Source organism: Molossus molossus, unplaced genomic scaffold, assembly GCF_014108415.1.
Source record: "Molossus molossus isolate mMolMol1 unplaced genomic scaffold, mMolMol1.p scaffold_m16_p_4, whole genome shotgun sequence".
In the NCBI taxonomy this organism is placed as follows: Eukaryota; Metazoa; Chordata; class Mammalia; order Chiroptera; family Molossidae; genus Molossus; species Molossus molossus.
In genome coordinates, this window is record NW_023425377.1 from 128321144 (window position 1) to 128343940 (window position 22797).

At 58.1% G+C, this 22797-nt stretch overlaps 1 protein-coding gene across 2 annotated transcripts in view; it reads right to left on the minus strand.

The window, feature by feature from the left end:
* The window catches only part of ANK2 (ankyrin 2), a 304698-nt gene that overhangs the window by 194293 nt on the left and 87608 nt on the right, over positions 1 to 22797 (minus strand). Inside the window, exon 1 of one of the 2 annotated variants that reach the window (XM_036241840.1) lies at positions 7139 to 7191. The exons of the other annotated variant lie outside the window; for it this stretch is intronic. Within the exon in view, the coding sequence (XP_036097733.1) occupies positions 7139 to 7150 (12 nt within the window). The 5' untranslated portion in view covers positions 7151 to 7191. Of the gene's footprint in view, positions 1 to 7138; positions 7192 to 22797 lie in introns of those variants that run through there. 2 annotated transcript variants of the gene reach the window in all.

Here is a 22797-nt window from a genome sequence, read left to right on the forward strand (position 1 = left end):
CTCATGAAGGGTTGTACTCGGAGCCGGCCCTCTGTCCGGGTGCCGTGGAGAGCCGGGTCAGGGTGCCGCAGGGGTCAGCTCCGCACTGGATTCGACCCCACGTCAGACTTATTCAAACGCGTCACCCGCCCCACACGGCCTGCTCTGCAGGTGACCTGGGACCCTGTCTCCCTGGTGAACCTGACAACGCTCCCGCCTGCCCTCGGAGGTGGGCGCAGGAGGGGCCACCCCGCACCTCGGCCCTCACGGGGCCCCGCCCGGGCAGAGCACCCTCGGCAGGACCCGGCGAGCACGCAGGCCGTCTGAGCGGGGGGAGCCACAGCAGATGGAGGGCGGGCAGCTGTCCTTCCGCGGACTGGCAGAGTCCTCACAGCCCTAACGGTCGCACACCTGTTACAGGTGCATCGAGTCCGACGCAGGGAGAACCCACGGGTGTACCCCGGGGGGCAGCCCTGTCCTCCAGCCGACGCAGAACAGGACCCACAGGCCACGGTCAAGTGTATTCACTGACCCACTTTTCTGCACGGGCGACGGCGCACCAGGCTGAGTCGAGCAGACAGTTATTAAACATGTTCAGCACCGTTCATGCCAACAGCACGCACGTTCCCCGTCCTTGAATCTGACCGACTTAGGACACACTGCGGTGATTTCCTGCCGACTCCGTGGAGACCCTGCACGGCCCGCCAGGCTGGGCACACCGCACACAGGACGGGCCGGGCGGGAGAGACCACAAACTCACGCCGACGTGAGTGACAGCGTGGTGACCAGCTCCGGGACCCCAGCGGCACCGCTAAGGGCTGCAGCGTCCTGGCCCTTCCGTGTTCCTTCCTGATCTTTATTTTAAAATGTCGTCTTCGTCGCTCTCGCCATCACCCCCACCAGGCCATGGTGCCGAGCCACAGCCTCCCTCTGAATTCGGGGCAGAAATCCTTGGGGCTAACACATCACACCAAGAGAGAGCTGCGGTCTCGGCACAGAACGTACCAAGTTTCTCATTCCTGACCGGCACGATGCTTCCGTCTTTGTAAAGTCAGAATGCCCTCGCTGAGCTGGCCCGTTCGCCCCAGAGAGGTATTTGTGGTTAAAAACCTTGCTGAAGACCATCAGCATGTGAATCGGTATAACATCAACACATGAAAACGTGGACAGAAAGACATCGCTTCCCAGCACCTGGAGAACGTTCTAGAAAGGTCCACCTTTCATTTTAGCTTCTTCAAACTTCCAAAACCAACAAGGTCCCGACCCTGATGTGTTTCCAGTTTTACTTCTAACCCACCCCACCCCGCTTCCCTTCGACCTTGAGTGTCCCCTGCAGGGCTGTGCCGCCACTGTCCTTACTTCATGGGACGCAAGTCCGAGCGGCAGAGGTGAAATGAACAGTGTTGGTCACCCGGCCTGCAGTGAGGACTGCGGACAGGCCGGCGGGGGGGGGGGGGGGGGCTGGTGCCACGTAGGGGCCTCAGGTCCCACAGGCCCCCCGACAGCGAACTGGAGGGGCAGTCGGCACAGAGCGGCTGGCAGGCCACACCGACTCGGTGACCGGTGACAGCACGTTCCTGGCGTGAGTCTCGTGGCTCCCGTGGGGGGGTCCGAGGGACACAGCCCGGCTCGTCCACACCACCATCTCCCGGGTCAAGGCAGATGGGGACTGTTGGGTTCATTCCGAACAGTCTGACCAGATGGAGAGGCTGTAGGTGCAGGCGTCTGTCACTGGACAGAGGAAGAGCCAATGAGCATGAGCACCCCGGGCAGGACTTCACACTGACGACTGACTGGGGGGGTGTGCTCTGGGTCCCCAGCAAAATGGCTCCAGCCCGGCCGGGGTGGTTCAGGGGCTGAGCATTGACCCTGCACCAAGAGGTCACCAGTTCGATACCCGGTCAAGGCACATGCCCAGGTTGTGGGCCCGATTCCTAGTGGGGAGCATGCAGGAGGCGGCCAGTCGACGTTTTCTCTCATCGATGTTTCTATCTCTAAAAAAATCAATTAGAAGAAAAAGAGGCTTCCAGAGGGCAGCGGCTGCAGCTGCCCCCTGACAGGTTCCTCGAGAGAACACGGACGACAGCCGCGCGGGCAGAGCCCCTCACGCCGTCCACGCCCGAGCCCCGGGGAGAACCGGCTGGCGTGCGGGCCGAGGCCCTCGTTCCGTGGTCTTCCACGTCCAGGCCGGTCCGTGTGGAGTGAGGGGAGCAGCCATAGCCGCAGGCCTGGGCGCCGAGGGAGGGCAGAGCTGCGGACAGCAGGACGAAGCACCGCGACCCCTGACCCCCGACCACCCGGGCGGGCGTGCTGGAGGCCCGGCTCTGCTGACGGAGGCCGCACCGCGACCCGAGGACGTCTGAGCAGGGGAGGCTGCCAGACCTCAGGCGGTTCCGCGGGGCCCAGGGGCGGCTCGGGCCTGGTCTCCACGGGGGAGACGCTCCAACGCGGCGTTGGCTGACCCGCAGGCCACAGGGCTGCCATCTCCCCATACTTCCTGCATGAAGCCCCGAGTCCCAGCCCCCCGTCCGGGAGACTGGACGATGACCCGCACGGAGTCGCCCTGGAGATCAGCCGTGTGGGAAGTGACGCCGGGCCCTCGCTGCGGCACGAGAGGAAGACAGGACAAGTCACATCCTGTTCCGTCACCGCTGCCGACACCCAGACGGACACAGGTGCGGCCGTGGGCCCCGGGCAATCTCCCTGAGCCGAGGCCCTTCTCGGAGTAACCGGACTCCCACTGGCTGACCCAGAGGAACCGGCCGAAATGAAACTCCAGCTCCCACAGAGCAGAGTTGGGAGCCTGTTAAAAATCCCCAAAAGTGATTGAGCAGGTTTGACGCGGGTCCTGAGAATTGCATTCTCTTAGCAGCCCGGGTAACGGGGGCGGTCGTGGTCAGCGGACAGCACTGCACTCGAAAGGGCCATTTCCGGATTCGTACCTAGCTGTCACTCATCTGCGAAACTCACAATGAGGAAAACAGTATCACAAAGGTGACTAGACAGACATGGAAACAGAGACAACCAGAAAGAAAACCAGACACCGGGGCGGACGGGACTCTTCCAGCCGATCAAGCAACCCCCACAGGGGGCGTCTCCAAGGCCTTCGGAGACCGAGCATGGCTCTTCAGGCAACAGGCTATTTGGGTTATAAATTGAGGTAAAAGGGGGTAATTCATGAATTATTTGAAAAGTTGAGATGAGCCTGTTATTCAGGGAACGGTCTGTGTAGACGCCTTTCTAGACCTGACTGAACGAGGTGACTTCGAGACCAGCGCCCAGGACGATTTGGGCCACCAAACCCCACACCCTGAGGCTGCAGGACAGACCTCTCCTGCGTCTCCCAGGATCTGCGGCTCAGTCACACACCTGGTACAGCTTCATGTCCCTGCTCAGGCGGCAATAAAACGCACGGATCCCAAATACTCTGCGAGGCCATGAAGCCTTTTTTTTCTTTGTTGGTTTTAGAGAGAGAGGAAGGGAGAGGGAGAGAGAGACAGAAACATGGATGAGAGAGAACATGGACTGGCCGCCTCCTATATGCCCCCCACTGGGGATCGGGCCCACAGCCTGGGCACGTGCCCTGACCGGGAATCGAACTTGCGACCTCCTGGTGCAGGGTCGACGCTCAACCCCTGAGCCACACCGGCCGGGCAAGGCCATGAAGATTTTTAAATAATGATCCAGATCAATGGTCTGCAACCTCTTGCATCTCATGGCACACAAACTAATCACTGGAATTCTGGGGCACTCCAAAAACTACATTATGTTTTTTGCCAATCTGACAACAACAACAACAAAGAGGTCACAATTTGTATTCATTCTCGCTGGGCGGCCCTTGTGCTGGCTTTGTCATCCTCCGTGTGGCTGTCTCAGGGAGGAGAGTCGGTGCCCCTGCCTGAGCGGTCGGGCTCTGCGTGGTCTGCAAACACTCGCGGCTGAAAACCGTGAGCAGATCGGAGCACGAGACCACGCAGGAGGGACCAGAAGCCGGGCCGGCCCTTGGCTGGCCTGTCCACCAGGGCCGTGCTTGTAGGACAGTCCCTGGACCCTGCCCGAGCGGCTCACCACGCCCAGCGGTTTTGACCGACGCTGGGTGCTTCAGTCATTTACGTGCATCCACGGCCCTGGGGTGGACACGCACCGGAGAGCGTGGATGCCACACTACCACGGTCCTGGATGATTTTCGTCTAATCCACCTAAATACTGCCTGGAATGAGACCCGTGTGCAGGCCTCAAATCCTGCCTTCGTCCAGGTCCCAGCCGAGCGTTACAGGGTCCATCCCCCCGTCTCCACGGAGCCCCCGCCGTCAGCCCGCTGCGTCCGTGAGAAACGGCTGGGACCAGGGGACCCGCCCGCTGACGTGTCAGAGGAACAGTGTTTCTAGGACGACCTCAGCAACACCAAGTGCTGCTCCGTTGTCCTTGGACACTGAACAGCATCCAGGAATAAATGATCCCTCTCTCTCCAGAAGTAACGTGGTCCACGGACCAGGAGCCGCCTGGGCTGTCACCAGGCCTCGGTTCTCCTCCTGAACAAGACAAGGGGAGAATCGTCCTCAGACCAGTCGCCTGGGGCACAGCAGCCCCGCCCCCTCATCAAGTCAGAACGCAGACAACAGGAACCCCCTCCGAGCCACAAAGGACAGATGTCCCGTCTCAAGGGCAGACGGCTGCTGCCTGGTCTGCTCTCCTGCAGGGGGCTCCCTGGGGCAGAGCTGCAGAACCATCCCCGCCCTCTGACGGCACCCAGCCCAGCCGGGCGCCCCCTGCGGGGACCCTCCCCCAATCACTTCCCAAGCCCAAATCTCATGGATCCTCCAAACTCGGTCCCTCACCAAGGGACCCGCACACACCACTATAGGGGTGCCCAGGGGTCTCTGCAGTGGGGCAAAGCCAAAGTAGACATTCGTAAGAAACGCTGAGAAAAATCTATCCACAAGGCACCCACTAAAACTCTAACATAAACTGAACCCTCGGCTCATGTTCCCACGTGTGGGCTTTGTGGCAAAGGAGCCCCAGGACAACTCCTGGGGGGTGCACACCGAGCGGGTGAGGGACAGCCCTCCGTCAGCATTCATAGGAGAGGAGACGCGTTTTCAGGAAATGCAGCCATCGTGTGACATCACCACCAGCCCGTGAGCCCCGGTCCCTTCCCGGGCACCGTGGTTCCCCACCCAGTCCCAGGCGCTGTCACGGAATCCCCAGTGGAGTTGATGGGAACCTCAGGTAGGAAAACAACTGTATTAAAGTGATGCAGCATCAACTTTGCCCAATTCTTGCTTTCCTTGGATTTTATCCTTCTTAGTGAAGCTTGGCTCTTGATTATTATTTCCCATCAAAGCACAACTAATGGTCTAGTTTCCAAACGTAACATTTCGAGCTCCCACTGTGCAAAGAGGTGGGAGTGGAACCTGAGACCTGGATTATAACTGTGTGAGCCCCACTAATCCACGAGACAAAAATGTCCAGTTACAGCACACAGCTTTGGACATTTTAAAAAATGACTCCTGGCCTTTGCCAAGCAGCAACATTTTCTGCTGCCCCCTCTCAAAATTATAAAGACGCTCCTTCCACGGGGTTCATTCCAATAGAAAATTTCCATTTACAGCACAGTAACGACACCTTAAAGGTAATGCCCTCAACTATATATTAAATACTGCTCAACGGATGCTATACACACGATTTCTAATCCTCACAAGGTACCAAAAGGTATGTACCCCCGTGTTCACACTGTGCAGGTGAGGACCTGGTCAGAGAAATTTACTGATAATGCTCCAAACACAACATTGAAGGATAAACCAAGATGCAAACCCACTATGTCTGACTTGACAAGCTGGGGAATGTACATGTGTGTGTGTGCATGCACGCGTGTGTATGTGCATGTGCTTGTGTGTGTGCGTGTGTGTTCCCTTTAGGTGAAATTACTTTTAACACTCAAAATTCACTGTGTTTTAATATACACCTCTGTGCACAAACACACACTTAAAAAGTGCTATTGTTTTCATTTTGACTGTAGCTTGGAAAATAATTTGTTCCTAAAATAAATGTTTGGGAAAATGGAGCTTAAAATACATCTCAGCCATGACACTTGCAGCTCTGTCTTCGCGCGCCCTCGGGGCCTTTCCCGGGCTGTGACTAGGTCCCCACACAGCTCAGCCTCCCGCTGCCTGCCCCACCCCTGGCCCTCAGGGTCCTGGCGCAGCTCGGGGAGCTCAGCGAGAAATTAAGAGAATTTCGAAATGATATGTGAAAACAGCCAAAAAGTCCTTCCTCCTTCCTTCTTCCCTACTGCCCTCTTTCTCTTTTCTATTTTTTCTCTTGTTTTAAAATGTTGATCAAGTAGCTGACACCATACAAATGTCCTCGAGGGGCGGGTCCCAAACCCCAGCACAAAAGGACACCCTGGCCTGCCGCCGCTCATCCTGTGCTTTTTGGGGTCACATCACTGTCCCCATGCTGTTGTTAACATGTTCATGGGTGGGTTTGCTTGTTTTTACCAAATCAGAGGACACTGTACAGACACACGGATCCCCTGCTGGCTAACACGGTGACCTTTTAAATATCGGAGGTTTCTGGTTCCCGTGAGACATTTAGTGCACGACATGGACAGCTGTGAGCACAATGCAATGTCAACGTTATCGAAACGAACCAGATCCGTTGTTCACACCGACTGCGTGTCCATATGCTCGCTCCAAGCCCAAGCCGTCCACCCTGGCTCCGTGCATCAGAGCCGACCTCACCCCCGCCCGCCCTGCTGTTCCGGGGTGGCGCCCGGCGCTGCGGGAGGCAGTTCAAGGAAGAGCCGGGCTGGGCGGGGCCCTGGGTTCCTGCTCCCCCTGCTGCTCCCGGCCTCACTTCCATGACGGTCAGGGATGGGGACGCTCCTGGGGACGCAAGCCCGCAGACCTCAGTGCACCCAGGCCCCCTCCCCGCATGTCTTCAGCTGTTTATCGTAATCGGCGAGACCAGCGTCTGGAAAAGCTCCGGAGGAGCTGAGCGAACCGAAGCAATGCCCGCCAGGCCCTGGTTCTCCGCCCCGAGTCCCCCGTGGGAGGGGTGCACTCAGCCTGGACCCAAAAGCATCGCTGTCCAGCCTTCTCAAGGTCATCCCCGAGCCCACATCCGCCCCAAATCCTCCATTTGCCTCACAACCCACCTTGCTCGTCATGTCCCTTTAAAGTCACTCCTTCTAAAAATAAATGGCTCTCGGAGCTGGGCAACGCCAAACGCATCCATCGGTGGCCACAGCCTCCATTAGCCGCGCCAGACACACCTCGTCTGTTTGCCTCCAGCCTCCCGTCCGTGTGGACGGAGAAGCCAGGCCCCTCTCCCGGCTCGGACAGCAGCGCCCGCACCTGCCTCCTGAGAAGGCATCTCAGGCCCCGCCACCGGCCACGGCTGCTCGGAACCGCCCGGTTGCCACGGCGCCGCGATTCCACACACACACCCACGGATCCCGCATTCCAGTCATGTACCTTTTTGGGTCTTTTTCTTCTCTGACTACCGCCGTTGAACTTCTCGCCACCGTCGCTCTTCTGGGCTGCGTCCTCGTTTATCATTGTGCACAGTTGGTGAGGCAAACAGCTCTGCCATGGAACCTGCCGCCTGCACACCCGCCAGCCCGTGTGCACTCGCCGGCCGACAGCAGGGGGTGGGGAAGGGGCTCAGGAGGCGAGCGCTGTGACGTTGCCATGGCAGCAGCTGCCACAACTGTTTATCTGACTGCATTGTTAAATCCAATTCAACCAATTACCACCCGACCCACTACAATGAAGGACGCCTTGAAGAAAGAATTCCAGGGACGCGAATGATTTGGGGACTCAGCTGGTTGCTTTTCGACACACTCTCCACTCGATCAGCTCTCAGCCCACTCACAGACCTGCACACACCCACACACAGACCTTCACACAGACCTATACACTGAGCCACTTACACATAACACACAGACCTGCACACACCCGCACACAGACCTGCCACAGACCTATACACAGACGTGCACACAGACCTATACACTGAGCCACTTACACATAACACACAGACCTGCACACACCCGCACACAGACCTATACACTGAGCCACTTACACACAACACACAGACCTGCACACACCTGCACACAGACCTATACACAGACCTGCACAAAGACCTATACACTGAGCCACTTACACACAACACACAGACCTGCACACACCTGCACACAGACCTGCACACACCTGCACACAGACCTATACACTGAGCCACTTACACATAACACACAGACCTGCACACACCTGCACACAGACCTGCACACACCTGCACACAGACCTATACACTGAGCCACTTACACATAACACACAGACCTGCACACACCTGCACACAGACCTGCACACACCTGCACACAGACCTATACACTGAGCCACTTACACACAACACACAGACCTGCACACACCTGCACACAGACCTATACACAGACCTGCACAAAGACCTATACACTGAGCCACTTACACACAACACACAGACCTGCACACACCTGCACACAGACCTGCACACACCTGCACACAGACCTATACACTGAGCCACTTACACATAACACACAGACCTGCACACTGACCTGCACACAGACCTGCACACTGACCTATACACTGAGCCACTTACACACAACACACAGACCTGCACACACCTGCACACAGACCTATACACTGAGCCACTTACACACAACACACAGACCTGCACACACCTGCACACAGACCTGCACACACCTGCACACAGACCTATACACTGAGCCACTTACACATAACACACAGACCTATACACAGACCTGCACAAAGACCTATACACTGAGCCACTTACACACAACACACAGACCTGCACACAGACCTGCACACACCTGCACACAGACCTATACACTGAGCCACTTACACACAACACACAGACCTGCACACAGAGCAGCAAACAGACCCGCACACAGACCTGCACACTGACCTGCACTCAATGTGCTCCCTCAGGCACCTCTACAAGAACTAGCACGAGGTCTAGGGGAAAAGCTGACCCCTGAATGGGCACCAGACCTGATGGGACACCTTTCATCTGGGGAAGAGGACACACAGAGAGGGAACAGCTATGAAAATCCTGCCATGAATGTAGGAAAATGACTTTTTTTTTCTCACCCGAGGACACCTTTTGATATATTGTTCAGATAGAGTGGGAAGACGAGAGAGGGAGAGAAACATCAACGCGAGAGGGACACATCGAGTAGCTGCCACCTGCACAACCCAACCAGGGCCGGGGACAAACTGCAACTGAGGTGCGTGCCCTTAGCGGGAACTGAACCCCCGTCTCTTGGGACCGCAGGCCGACGCTCCAACCGCTGAGCCAAACCGGCCACGGCAGAAAATGACATTTTTAAGACATTAGTCACTTGATTTCAAATAACAATTCTTCCAAGCTCAGCTCCAGCACGATGGTCACGCAGCCCTGAGAACAGGCCCCCGGAAGCCAGGCCCACCGACCACGCTCCCCACACCTCTTTCCCCACGGCTCTGGCAGAGCACCTGGGACCCCACATCACGGCTCCTCGATCCGCCATCTCTCCTGGACAGACAGGGACTGCGCATGTGAAAAGCAAATCTCAGAAGTGGGCATGCCGGTAGCACCCTGTCCATCACGGTGACAGATGTGTCCACGCAGGGTGAGCCCAAAGCCATGGAGCGCGTGGGCTCTCTCTGCGGCTGCACCCGTCTGTGCCTGGACCTCGTCTGCGAGAAGTGGGTCCCCGAGCCACCACGCCCTCCTGGAGAGGCTGGGAAGAAGGACCTCACCTGCCCTGACATGACGGTGGGTGTGGCCCGAGGCCAGGCGCTCAGGACCTGTGCCCTGACCAGGACCGTGGACAGGGCTTGCTGAGGGCCAGCGTCACCCGGCGGCCAGTCTTACGTATGGTGCTGCCAAGTCTGCCCGGAGAGCAGCTTCTGGAGCCCGTGGCCCGCAGCCACCACACCTCACCTCACGTCATTACTGACATCAGCACAGCGATCAGGATAGTCTCATGTCACATCAACCCAGCAACGTTTCCGACCGAACGCGGAACGCCACAGGAGACCAGAACGGGCACGCTCACCGCACACGTGTCGCCACTCGGGCCTGTTCCTCAGGGCGCCTGTCACCTGCGTGCTTGCTCTCCAGTGACATCAGTCCTTGGGAACAGCTGTGATAATTGCGTTTCCTGCAAATGACTGGCTGGGGCCCGCTGTGTCCTTGAAAGACATATTCTTCCAGTACAATGTAACTGTACTCCTGCAAACACGGTAAGTGTTAAAGCCAGCTTGAAAATAGATGGCAACATGTTTTCCTCTTTAAACTCTAAAGAGAAAGTATGTGTCTACTGATCGATAGTCAACACAGCAGAACCCAGGGCCTGGCGTCTCAGATGTCAATCACATCCAAACGACGCAGGGGCCGAGGGCACCGGGAGCCACGCGGTCAGGAGGAAACTTGCAGACCATCCCCTCCGGCTCCTGGTGGAAGGAACCCAGAGTCCTCAGCAGTGAGCCCTTCACTCAAGGCCGAGCCTACAAAGTAGCACTTTGAATTAAATCCCAAGTTTTCTCATCCCCAACCTAGTGGCCGCTGGGACAGGACCAGCCAGCAGGGGCAGGATGCCCGCCCGGCACAGCACACACGGGCCCTGTGACTGCTCAGTGGCCCTCGGAATAGAAAAACATCATGACCATTGTCCACCAGGCAGAAATGTTTCAGGCGTTCAAAGGAGATTGCTGAGTGAGAAAACACAATTTCTTTCAATGTCAAAAAAAGGTCCACATTTAGCGCATGGTTCGCTTGACCCCCGAACCACAGGAGGACAAAGCAGAGGGGGTTGGTTTGGAGATGAGCCTGTTTGTCCACAATGTTCCTCTTTGCCCAAGAATCTCCGGAATGACAGACGCGAGCCTTTCGACAGTGGGTGGGGTCAGAGAGACCACAGAGGACCGCAGGGCAGCGGCTGGTTTCGCCTCCTGGATGTGGAGTGTCGACCACTGAGCACGGCTCGGGGCCCCTGGAGGAGGGGAGAGGAGAGCACAGCTCCTGTGCAGGCCAGACGACGGCTGTGACAAGCCACCTGTGAGCAACCTGGCTTCCGACGGTCACTGTAGTTTGCGCACAGACCTGTGGGTGAGGGATTCAGGCTCAGCAGACCCGTTCCCTGGGACCCACGGAGTGTCAGGGGAGGCAGCCAGGGCTCGGGGTCTGCCTGGCGCCCTCACACATGTGTCTGTGCCCATAGTCTCTCTCTGTCCACCTGGCTTCTCAGCCTCTGCGCCCTGGCGCCTCAGAGGACGCCGGTCCCGGGTGCCTACGTTCTCCATGCCAGATGGCGTCCAAGGGGCAGGAAGCGAAACGTCCAGATGGGTCAGAGGTTCTGTGTACTGTTCTGGTCAAAGCAGTCACCAGGCCCATCCAGATTCGCGGTGTAAAGAAAGGACCCCAGCTCCTGATGGGACAGGCCAGAAGGTCACAGGCGAGAAGGTGCACAGACCGGGGCCACCTCGAAAATGAAACCGGCAGACGGCCAGCAGGTGGACGCCCAGGCGGGCGACAGCGAGCTGCAGACACAGGGCTTCCCAAGCGAGCGCGACCGGCCAGCCCAGGGCCCGCGCTCTGTGCACCGTTGTTTAGTGCAGAACAGGCTCGACGTGAGTTTCCGCAGAGGTTGACAGCGGGGCCTCTCCGCGTTTCCGAAGGTGGTTTCACGGACACGCTTCCTAGGCAGGAGCGGGAGTCGGCTACACCCAGAGACCTCAGCTTCCTCCGCTCGTCTCCCTCCAGCCCACTGTCCTGGGGCTCGTGCCCCCCGGCCGTTCCACCCGACACGACACCACGTGACCTCGGAACAGCCTTAAATTCCGAGCACAAAAAATAACAATGATATCAACCAGTAAACAAAGCATCTGTGACCAGGACCCGGCCTGCTGTGGTGGAGAACAGCCACCACGCCGGAGCTGCCCCTCAGGCTCGGGGGGTGTGGCTGTGCGAGGTGAGCTGTGCTGGGACGTAACAGACCTAGGAGTCGACGGCCCCTGTGCCCTGCCTTCCTTGGGGTTCCTCCCTCGTAGGCCTCGCTCCTGGTTCTAGCCTGTAAGTAGAGGTGAAACACTGTGTCCTTGTTAACTAATCTGCTGACCTACCAAGAACAAATGGCACCTGGGCCTTGATAAGATGGTGATGACCAGACCTGGGAAGGGGGTTTCCGAGTTCAAGGGGGGAGCAGCGTGCCCCTCACAGAAGCGCATGGATCCCTCGCAGAATTCGAGACCCAGATTGTGCTCAGTCCGTCCACTGTGGTCCATGAGCTGTCCATACTGTTACCACATGCTGTCTGCTTGATCTGTCATCCAGCATAAGTACCCCCAAAATAACTGTCATCCTGTCCGTTGACAGAAGCGTCCGGACCACAGCGACAGCAGTCCCCCCGTGCCGGACGGGCTGAGCTATTCCAGCCCCCCGCAGCCCCGGGTCTGAGCGCCACACTCTGATCCCAGGCTGTTCTATCTAAACCCACAGGAGTCTAAGTACAGGTGACAGGCGGCCTTTCAAACGCTCTGATTTTTCCTGGGCCCATAAATGTCTCCACCTAGAAAGTGTCAAGAACTGGGGTGGGTCTGAGATCCGACTTGCACACCAACCCGTTACCTGCAGATTCGTGGACGCCGGCAGAAGACACGAGACTCCTGGGGCAGACGCAAAGAAGGTTTTTTGGGGGGCACAGCAACATCCTTGAGTCAGTTATCCTTCCTCCCAGCTCCCACGGACCCACCGTGGACGGTCCAGAGGGACGCGGCACACTGAAGGGTGTAGATAGAGAGGAACCGAGCTCAGGGGCCTGACTCTTCTACAGCAGGCAGTGAGCCTTTGCTGCAGATGGAGACATTGTGTCTGTCACTCCGGAGCCGGCGAGCCCGTCTCTGCTCCTCTGTCTTCCAAGGCCGCTCCCTGCACCGCACCCTTGAAAAATAGTCAGGAACACAGACAGCTGGTGCTTTGCTTGTAAGATGTAGAGACTTGTGACAAACCCACAGAAAATTATCTCTTCAACAGGAAGTTTTAAAAAGTCCAAGTTAGCCTTCAGTGAGGTACATGCCTCTAATTCAACGGGTCACCCAGCGGGGTTTCCTGCCGTTGTCCGTGGTCACGCGAACCTGTCTGTGGACGAGTCCGAACAGCAGCTTCGCCATGGACACCTGGACGGTGTCACACGTCACCTGTGGCTTCACCAGAATGACGAACCCCCCCCAGGAGCCGTGGTGGGCGTCCAGCGGGGTGGGTCTTAGTCCCCAGGCCGCCTTAACTGGCAACTGGCTCCCAGCCACTCAGCGTCCGCCTGGCCTCCCTGCTGCTTCTCCCCGAGGGCGTGGCCTCGCGTCGGTCCCTCCAGATAACGCTCCACCTTTTCATTCTGCCACAAGTCCTTGAATCGCTGAGCCCAGAGTTTAAAGGGGAAAAGTCAGTCAGAGAGAACAGAACGCGCAGATGGAGCGGCGGAGGGATTGAATGACGCGCAGAAGGGAACGTCGCCGACGCCGTGTTCAATTTCCTTCTCTTCTTTCCACTGGAGACAAAGACGCCGGAAAAGCACCCGAGCCCACAGACCCCGACGGCTCTCAAGGTCAGAGAATGGAGCCAGAAGAGGGCGAGGGACAACAGCAGTGCTGAGTGATATCTGCACCCCGAAAACCACTTTGGCACTTGTGCAAATGCTACCGAATGTGCCTGCCAGTTCGGACAGAGACACAAATCTACTCGGCTGGGAAGCGGGGTCCGTTTTCGCCTCTCTCGTCCCAGCCCCTCGGGCGGACGGTCCTGCCCCCCGCCCCGCCCAAGGCGGTCCACGGAAGGAGCCGGGAAAATGAAACTACAGTGCGACTGCATCTTCGTTGGGGGAACGTTGTCCGAGCTTCTAAGCGGAACATGAAATCTTGGTTGGTCAGTGAAAGATTCCCAGGTAAAAAATACCTATCCTTATTTTCGTCTGTCTCCCTAAAATCTCGCAGCCTCAATTTTCAGATTGACCAGGGAGTGTTCCCAGCGACCGGAAACCACATCGACTTCCCTCCTCTCCTGACGACTGCCCCCGGCAGGGACCACACAGGCCGCCACCTGCTTCATCTGCGTCCGCCGTTCTGCCCAAGCTGATGCCCTGAGATGTAAGATGACCCCAGGCCCACGCAGGACCCCAACGCCGCTCTCGGGGGTGTCTTCTCAGGGTGAAGGGTATTATTACCTCCACAGACTCAGAGAAGCAACAGGAGCCGAAAGCCCACTGAACAAAAAGAAAACACGGGTGGACGTGGCCCTGACTTGAAAAGGGTTCGGTTCCCAACACCCAGCGTATTTGGTCCTAGAGACCATGTTACATGAGGTCTCGGTCGGCTCCTGGATGACCTGCCCGTGCCCCTCGAGCAGGTTTCGGGAAGATCTCAACTGCTATTTTGAGCATTTCTCATATTTAAAAAATGAAATTTGGCCCTGGCCGGTTTGGCTCAGCGGTTAGAGCGTCGGCCTGCGGTCCGGAGAGACCCGGGTTCGGTTCCCGCTAAGGGCACGTACCTCGGTTGCAGTTTGTCTCCGGCCCTGGTTGGTCGTGCGGGTGGCAGCCACTCGATGTGTCCCTTTCACGTGGATGTTTCTCTCTCTCTCTTCCTCTCTCGTCTTCTCACTCTATCTGAACAAAATATCAAAAAAATGTCCTCAGGTGAGGATAAAAATATAATAATAATAATAATAATAAAAAGAAATTCGCCCTCCACTGGAGATGCCAACATGTGCCTCCTCCTCAGGGCAGCCTCACGGGGAGAGGACCTGCCGTGGGAGCCCGCCCGGAGGGGGTCAGTCCCGAGTCGGCCCTCGGCCCTCCGCCCAGGGACTCCAGGACGGCCCCCCCTCAAGGTGTCTCCTCCCCTGAAAACTCTCCCTGACGCTCACCAGGAGGCGGACGTCCCTGGAGGGGCTCGCGCTCTTTCTCCCTGACCAGTAGGACAGCAGACACATCGAGCGACTCGGCCATTATTCGTTCAACTGGAAAGTCCCATCAGGTTATAAGGAAACAAAAAATACCAACCAACAGCCGATCCCTCTTCCTGGCCCACCTAAGGGACATTTGTGACTCAGAATTCGTCTCCGCGTCCCCTCGGGGGTGACACCCCCTCATCGCCCTGTGAGGACTCCCCGTCTCACCGCTCACCCGGGTCACCCAGAGGCAGGCGCCCCTCCTGAGCTTTCTAGAAAGTTCCCCGCAGGCGGCTCAGCCCCCGACGCGGCCGCCTCTCAGCACCGTGGCACCCGCAGCAGCGAGATGCCCAGGTCTGCCCCAGGCCGACGCCCGGCTGCAGCCAGGACACATCCTCGGGCTGCTGAAGAAAGCCCTTCCTGTCAGTCAGATGGCCGGGCACCCCCGGCAGCAATGTGACCCCCAGCACAGGGGACAGTCGGTGCAGGTGACCCCCGGAGGGCATGGACGTAGGGCTCAAACGGGCAGTTGGATGGCCCCTCCCCTGCCGTCTGCCTCAGAACCCACGCCCCTGGGACACATGGAAATGCCCATTAGTCTGCTTTTGATCAGAGTCTCGGGTCAGGCTGGGCTCCCTGATGGCCCGGAGGGGACGGTCGTAAAGAGCAGCTTCCGTGGGACCAACTTGGAGTCAAATCCACAAGCTTCTTTTTCAAATTGTTGGAAACTGTTCTAGAGAAAGAGATCTCTCGTCTCCAAAACGATGCCTGAGGCCGGTGATACAGCACAAGGTGAGCACGTGGGGTGCGCAGCGTTGCCGTTTCTCCGATTCTGTTCCCGGAGAGCACTGTCCCGGTCACGCCTACGGAGGTGGAGCCTCCCGTCTGCTCTGCAGGGTGAGGAGTCAGGACACAGGCAGGTCTCCTGGCTCGGCCGCTAACTGGACGGCAGCCTGGCTCTCAGGGCCTTCGCGTCGAGATGGACGTTAAGCCACAGGTGGGATTTCCCCGGCTGTCTGGGAGCCGAGAACCCCGCACACCGTCCTCCCACCTCACGGCGAACGAGAGGGGTGTTGTTCTGTCACAGCGGTGGCCGCACACGGTCCTTGCGCCCCGACATAGCAGGAAAGAGGCCTTTTCATGTCCTCGGGTGGCACCTGATTTCACGAGAGCCGTGTCTGCTTCCACAGGGGACAGGCCTCTGCTCCGTGCTGTGGGCAGTGGACGCTGACCAGCCCGTCACGCAAAGCTCAGTCCAAATCCGCTCCTCCTGGGGGACTCGCTGCTCTCCCGGGTGGGGGAGGATGTGTCGCTGGCCGAGCTGTGTCCAGGAAAGGTGAGGCCACAGCCGGCACGGCCCCACATGGATCTGTGGGTGAGGGTCCAGGGGCACCTCCCTCCCCCGGAACCGGTTCTCGGTGTCTCCCTGGTGTCCCTGACCTTGGAAACAGAGGGACGGCCTCCGGGCCATGTCCTCGCGTGTCCATGGCAGTGGAAGGTTGGGGGCCACACTGACGTGCCCAGAGCCTCAACCGCAGAATCCGTGTTCTCAGCACCTTTGGGAAAGGGGTTGGAAGGTGCCTGAAGAAAGCTGGCAATGGACAAGGTCTCCTCACCAGCCCCCGTGGCCCAGCGGGTGGAGCATCATCCCAGGGACCGAGAGGTCCCGGCTCGATTCCCAGTCAGGGCACATACCCGGGTTGTCAGCCCGATGCCCAGTGGGGGGCGTGCAGGAGGCGGCCAGTCGATATTCTCTCTCACCCATGTTTCCCTCTCTCCCTTCCTCTCTTTCTAGAAAATCAACACAAACATATTTAACAAGAGAAAGGTCTCGGCTCAGGAAGAACAGCGGGTCGGGCTCTGGAGCCCTCTTTGACCCCCTGGGAAAGTGGGGTTCAGTTGCCCAGTGAGAAACGGAACTGGCGTGTGGCACGTGACAGGCACAGTGGACTTTGCCTGCATTCCCGTCCTCAGTCTGCACTAACCGTCGATGAAGACGTCTCGTCATTCCCGCGTCTCACCTGGGAGGGACTGGAGCTCAGAGAGGTCAGTACAGACCAAGGCCACCCCGTCCCGGCAGGGAGGGGGCAGACGCAGGTCCTGGAGCTCCCGCCGCACAGGTTCACATCTCTCACGCCCGCCCTGCCCTCGACGCTCCACGCAGTCCGTCGGCAAAGCCGGGGGGCGACAGGTTTCTACGTGCAGAAACCAACGGGAAGAGACGGATTCAAAACAGTCTGAATGTTTTTCTCCCTCCAGAAACCACCGACAGAGGACTCCAGTCGCATCTGTTGTCACAGAGCGGCGCGGTGGCTGGAACCGCTCGTTCGGGTCAGGTGGTGCTGCGATCGAGCGAGGCCAGGCACCCTCCCCGGCCGGCCTCGCCCCACCAGCCCTGGGGCTCAGGCCCCGGGGGTCCCACGGTCACTGCCCCCCACTGGGACGCCTCGCAGGCTGTGCTGGAGCCGCAGAGCTCGGCTCACACAAGAAAGGAAAAACGTGGCTCAGAGGCTCGCTGGGCTATGTGTGCCCCGCACTGGGCAGGAGGAACCGCACCGCTGTCCCCCGTGTGCTCTCGTTCCCTACATAATGGGGGTCAGATGGGATTTCCCAGCCGCTAATGAACCGGCACTCACACCTGCCCCTCGCTGAGAACAAAGGACCAACCACTGGTCGCTTGAGGCCTGGGGGGGGGGGGGCTGTCATCTAGTGCACCCGGGTGGGGGTGGGGGTGGGGGTGGGGCACCGTGGCGCCTGCATTTCAATTCTATTTCCACCATGTGTCCCTTAGAAGACAGTTCAGGTCGGAGCAGCCAGTCACTAACGAGCAGGAAACCGGCCGTCTGCCCTTCCTCTGCACCCCCGGGCGCCTCGTCCCCTTCAACACACCCACAGCGGAGCGGGTGGCTCGGAGGAACACATGTAGCTCTCCGAAAGGCGAACTGGAGAGACCTCTGCGGCCGATCAGTGAACTTGTAAAGTTAATTTTTTTTCTAGCGCATCTCTACAGGAGTCTGAAAAATAATACTGTTCTGTGGCTCTTGCTTTGATTTCCCTTAACTAAAATTTACCACTTATTTCAAGGAGCTTTGGCGGACTGCGGAAGCTGGCAGAAGGGCACTGCAGGTCATCCGCTTTGTGCTTCTCAGTCAAGTGGACACCCCCAGTCGTCCGGAGAACAAGTGTGTCTCAGTCCAGCCTTGCAGGGTGGTACCTGCACGGCCCTCGAATTCTCCAAGATTCGTCACCCTGGCCGCCACCCAGCTGTCTGTGTGCCCCTGCCGAGCCCCCCTGTGCCCCAATATAACGAGGAGATACTCAAGCTCCCTCACTGACAGAGAAACCTATTCCTGTATGTAAAAGCATCTATACAAGTAATTTTTCAGCCTCTCTGTTTTCTTATTCTTCATCTTGAACCATCATAATTTCTTTTCTTTTTTTTTTATCCTCACTCGAGGACATTTTTGCATTTATCTTCAGCTAGAGCGGGAGGGAGAGAGGAGGAGAAATGTTGACATGAGAAAGACACATCGAGTGGCCGCCACCCACACGACCCCAACCAGGGCTGGGGACAAACCACAACCGAGGTAAGTGCCCTTAGCAAGAACCGAACCCGACCGGCCCGGGGAAACCATCATAATTTCTTAAACCCGTCGTCACGTATGACCTTTTTCTTTCTCATCTATCATTTGGAATCCGTCTCACACCCTCAGCTCTAGTTCTTCAGGTGCGTCGGCCTTTCGCGGACGGAATCACAACCACCAGAGTCGGCGTGGACGGCGGCAGGCGAGGGCGGACTCGAGCTTGGCTCCTGCCCAGTGTGTCTCCTGGCTTTTCCCCTCCTTCCTCGTGCTGAGTCCAGCCCTGCAGTCACATTAGGAGGGCGCCGTGTCTCTCTGCGTAGAGGCTTTGTATGTCTGTAAACCACTTCAGTCTCGTTCCAACCCTTTGGGCTCTCATCCAATTTAAGCACAAGTACGAATCTGACGAGTGCACCCCAGATGCATTTCCAGGTCGTCTGTGAAGACCTCAGTCCAGTGGCCCCCACGCGGCCCCACTGCCCACACCCACAGCAGGGCCGAGCCAGGGGCCCTGCAGGTCAGGGCTCACGGGCCCTCCATCCCCTGGACGGCTGTCCCCGCTGATGAGTCACCTGGTTTTTAACTGTTACATAAACACTGTGCTCTTTCTGGTTTTATTTTAGTCCTAGAGCCGAGAGCACGCTCCGTGGGCAGCGTCCCCCGTCATTCTGTGTCCTGTGCTGTTATAAGCCACGCAGCGCCCTCGGTGTCACTTTTTAAATGTGTTTTTCATCCTGGATAACAAACACAACTATGTACTTTTTATTGAAAAAGTGGGTCCAAGAAGCAGGCAAATCGGATTTTATATTTCCATTCAAGTAGAACCATGATCAGGTGATTAAGGTCACTTACAATTCACGAACAAGTCAGCAGACAGCCGGGTCTCCAGCTCCCCCCTCCACAGGGCATCTGGGGAGCGGGTGCAGAAGCCTGTGCCGGGAGGGTGGTGTCCCCAGGACCCACGGCCTCCTACACGGCCTCGGCCCCAGACCGGTGGTCACCACGGTCTCTTGCGCTCTAAGAACCCGTTTCTAAACCACATTCATTTGCAATATCTTTTTGAAAATCCCCAACTGTCATAAAAGTCCTTGATTCAGAATAATTTTACTTTCTTACAATATCCCTTTTCTAGAAATGAATGGCAAGAAACAGATAATCTAGTCTTATTGTTGCCGATGGAAACTGGAGTCTTCCACAGAGTCGCAAGGAAAGCATCTCGAGAAGCCACGCCCAGGAGGGTGTGAGCCATTGCGGCTTCTCGAGCGAACACCAAAGGCTGCCCCAGGTGCCCAGGTCTCGTCCACACCGGGAGGCTCAGCCCCGTCTCGCTGCTGGGGAAGTCCAGTCTCTTCCGCTCACTGGTCCTCACCAAGCCCCGGAGGGCGGGGCCCAGAGATGCGGTGCCGCCACCGGGCAGGGCAGCCAGGCACTGGTAGTCTAGGAGTCTGTTCCCACCCAGCTGGGCCTGTGTTGCGTGGACGAGCTCAGACTTGCCACGTCCCCACGGAGCTCAGTCCAGAGCCCCCTCCTGTGGCTCCATCAGGCTGGTCCCAGAGGTGAGTCCCTCCAAGGAGCCGTCCTCTCAGGCCGGCCAGCCGCCCTGTGACTGCACCTGCTCTCCCTGCGGGACACACGGGTCCTGCACACTGGGTGCCGTCCCCACGGAGGCCCGAGCCCGAGGGTGCTCAGGGGCCTTCACTGGGCAGACACCACAGTAGAGGAAACACCATCATCACAAGCAAATCCAAAATTTGGAATTCAGAAATGGACAAGCTGGAGAAATGCACTTTTCACTGAATATTTCTGATATTTTTAACAGCAACAAAACCGTGCCAGCTCAGGGAGGGACCCAGCATCTCACCCAAACCTCCCCTCCTCCAGAGGGCTACATTGCTGGGGATCGCAACAGAAAGACAGAGTCCTGGCTCTGCCTCCCCTACACACCTCCCAGGAGCGGACTCAGGCTTAATTTTCAGCAAACGACAGGCTAACAGGAATTTTAAAATTTGTGAAAATGGAAATGTGCCGTTCACGCCATAAAGTCAAAGGAAACGGCTGTGAGACACCTGGGGACGTGGAGACATGAGCTGTTTTCCTCGCTTGGTCCCGGGGCTCCCAGGAGGGGCTGGGCACAGCTCCCAGAAAGGCTGCGGAGGACGCGGGGGCGGGCTGGGCGCCCAGGAAAGACGACCCGGGAAGCTGCAGGCTCAGCATGAGCCCCACAGTCCGAAGAGCCACCAACTCCAGGAACCCGGACCAGGGCCCGGAGACAGCACACAGGGGACAGACCGCGTCCTCTGCAAACCCGGACGATACTCTGAACGTCCTCCAGAACGGTCCGTGCCTTCTGAACCCCCCGCCCAGAGTCGGAGCAAGTCCCCACTTCAGCTGTTCCCGCCACGCGGGGCTCGGCCACCCGGACGTGCAAGTCAGAAAGAGCGGCACTTACCTGCCAAGGCACCAGCGACAAGGAGGTGCAGGCGCTGCCCATCTTCCCCTGTCGTCCTGGTCCCTGCTCTCCTCCTGGCCTGGCAGCTTGTGGGAGTTCTCACCTCTAACGCCCTCGCCCTCCCGTCTGGGCGCTGTCCCAGCCTCCGCAGCGGCCACCCCGCCGAGGTCTCCAATATCCCCCGCTCAGCCAAATCGAAGGATCCCTCCCTCCCTGCACCTCTCATCGCTTTCCACCATTCGGAGGAGTCCCTCCCGCGTGGTCTCCCCTCCCGTGCCTCCAGGCGAGAACCCCTCAGCTCTCGGTCACCTTCCTGGCCTGGGGACCCACACCGCGGCCGCCTTGGGGCCTCACCGTCTTCCGCCTGGCCCCGCAGTCTTATTTTGTTTCTGCGAGAAAGCGCTCTGAAAACACGGAGGTGTGCATCAAAACGCTGACCTCTGACTCCTTCGGGCCAGTCCAGCCCCCAGTCCCGCGGGCCGGGCGTCTGCTCTCCGCACACCTGGTCCCCAGGGAGAGCCGCCGTCACCCCACACCCGGGTCACGTCCTTGAGGCGTTCACCTCCACTCTGCCTCCGTCAAATGTCAACGAGCAGAACGACCAGGCACCGGGCAGCCCTCCTGCTGTCCACCCAGCTCCCCTCACTCACCGCCTGTTCCCCCGACGACATGTTCATTGGTTTTTAAAGAAAGAGGGAGACAAACATCAATGGGAGAAACACCGGCCACCTCCCATACACACCCTGACCAGGAATCGAACCCACAACCTTTTGGTGTACAGGGCGGCGCTCCAACCCACTGGGCCACCTGGCTGGGCTCCTGTTTCCATTATCCTCTGAGTTGTATAACTTGGGAGATTTTATAAATTTTACAAAGGTGAGATACTCTACTGAGGTTCCCCTGTGCGTCATTTCTCAGTGTTCAATGTCATGAGGCCGTTAGTTCCGCCACCCAGACTAACACGTCACGCAAAAGCCTCTTTTCCACACAGTCCCGGCCCCGCCTCCGTGAGGCCTGGGCCCAGCCCTTCGCACAGGGACAGGGAGAGGAGCCCACCCCACTCCCAGGACCCGGGCAACGTGCACCCTGCCGACCTGCACCCGGGGCGCCCCGGACGAGGAGAGTCCCAGTAACGGAGGACAAGCCTTCGAGAGCGTCAGAGATGAAGTGTCCGCCGGGCTTCGCCAGGAGTTTGGAGACTGGCCATGAAGGCACAGAAGAGAGACGTTTGCGTGTGTTTGGACAAAGTGGAGAACAGGTGGAGACGCTGGTCAGGGACCAGACGTGTGCGGACGGTGGCGCTGCCAGCAGACTCGAGTTCCTGCCTCGGGGGCCGTGGGGCAGGTCATGGGGTAGCTTTATACACGGGCCGTGTTTTCAAACGTACAGCGCGGCCCTGGCCAGTTCGGCTCAGCGGTTAAAGCGTCCGCCCACGGACCAGTGAGTCGCAGGTTCGATTCCAATCAACAGCACGTCCCTCACTTGCAGTGTGTCCCTGGCCTGGTCAAGTCGTACGGGAGGCAAGCAGTCGGTGTCTCTCACATCGATGTTTCCCTCTCTCCCCCTCCCACCCTCCCACTTTGTCTTGAAAAACACACACACACAAAACCATGGGATACAAAACTAACATGAACTATAATTTCTAAAAACTAACATTTAGATTCACTATGAATGTAAAGGCTCAGCGGTAGAGTGTCCGCCTGTGGACCCATGAATCACGGGTTTGATTCCGGCCAAGGGCACGTACCTCGGTTGTGTTTGTCCCCAGCCCTAGTTGGGGTCATGCAGGAGGCAACCAGTCAATGTGTC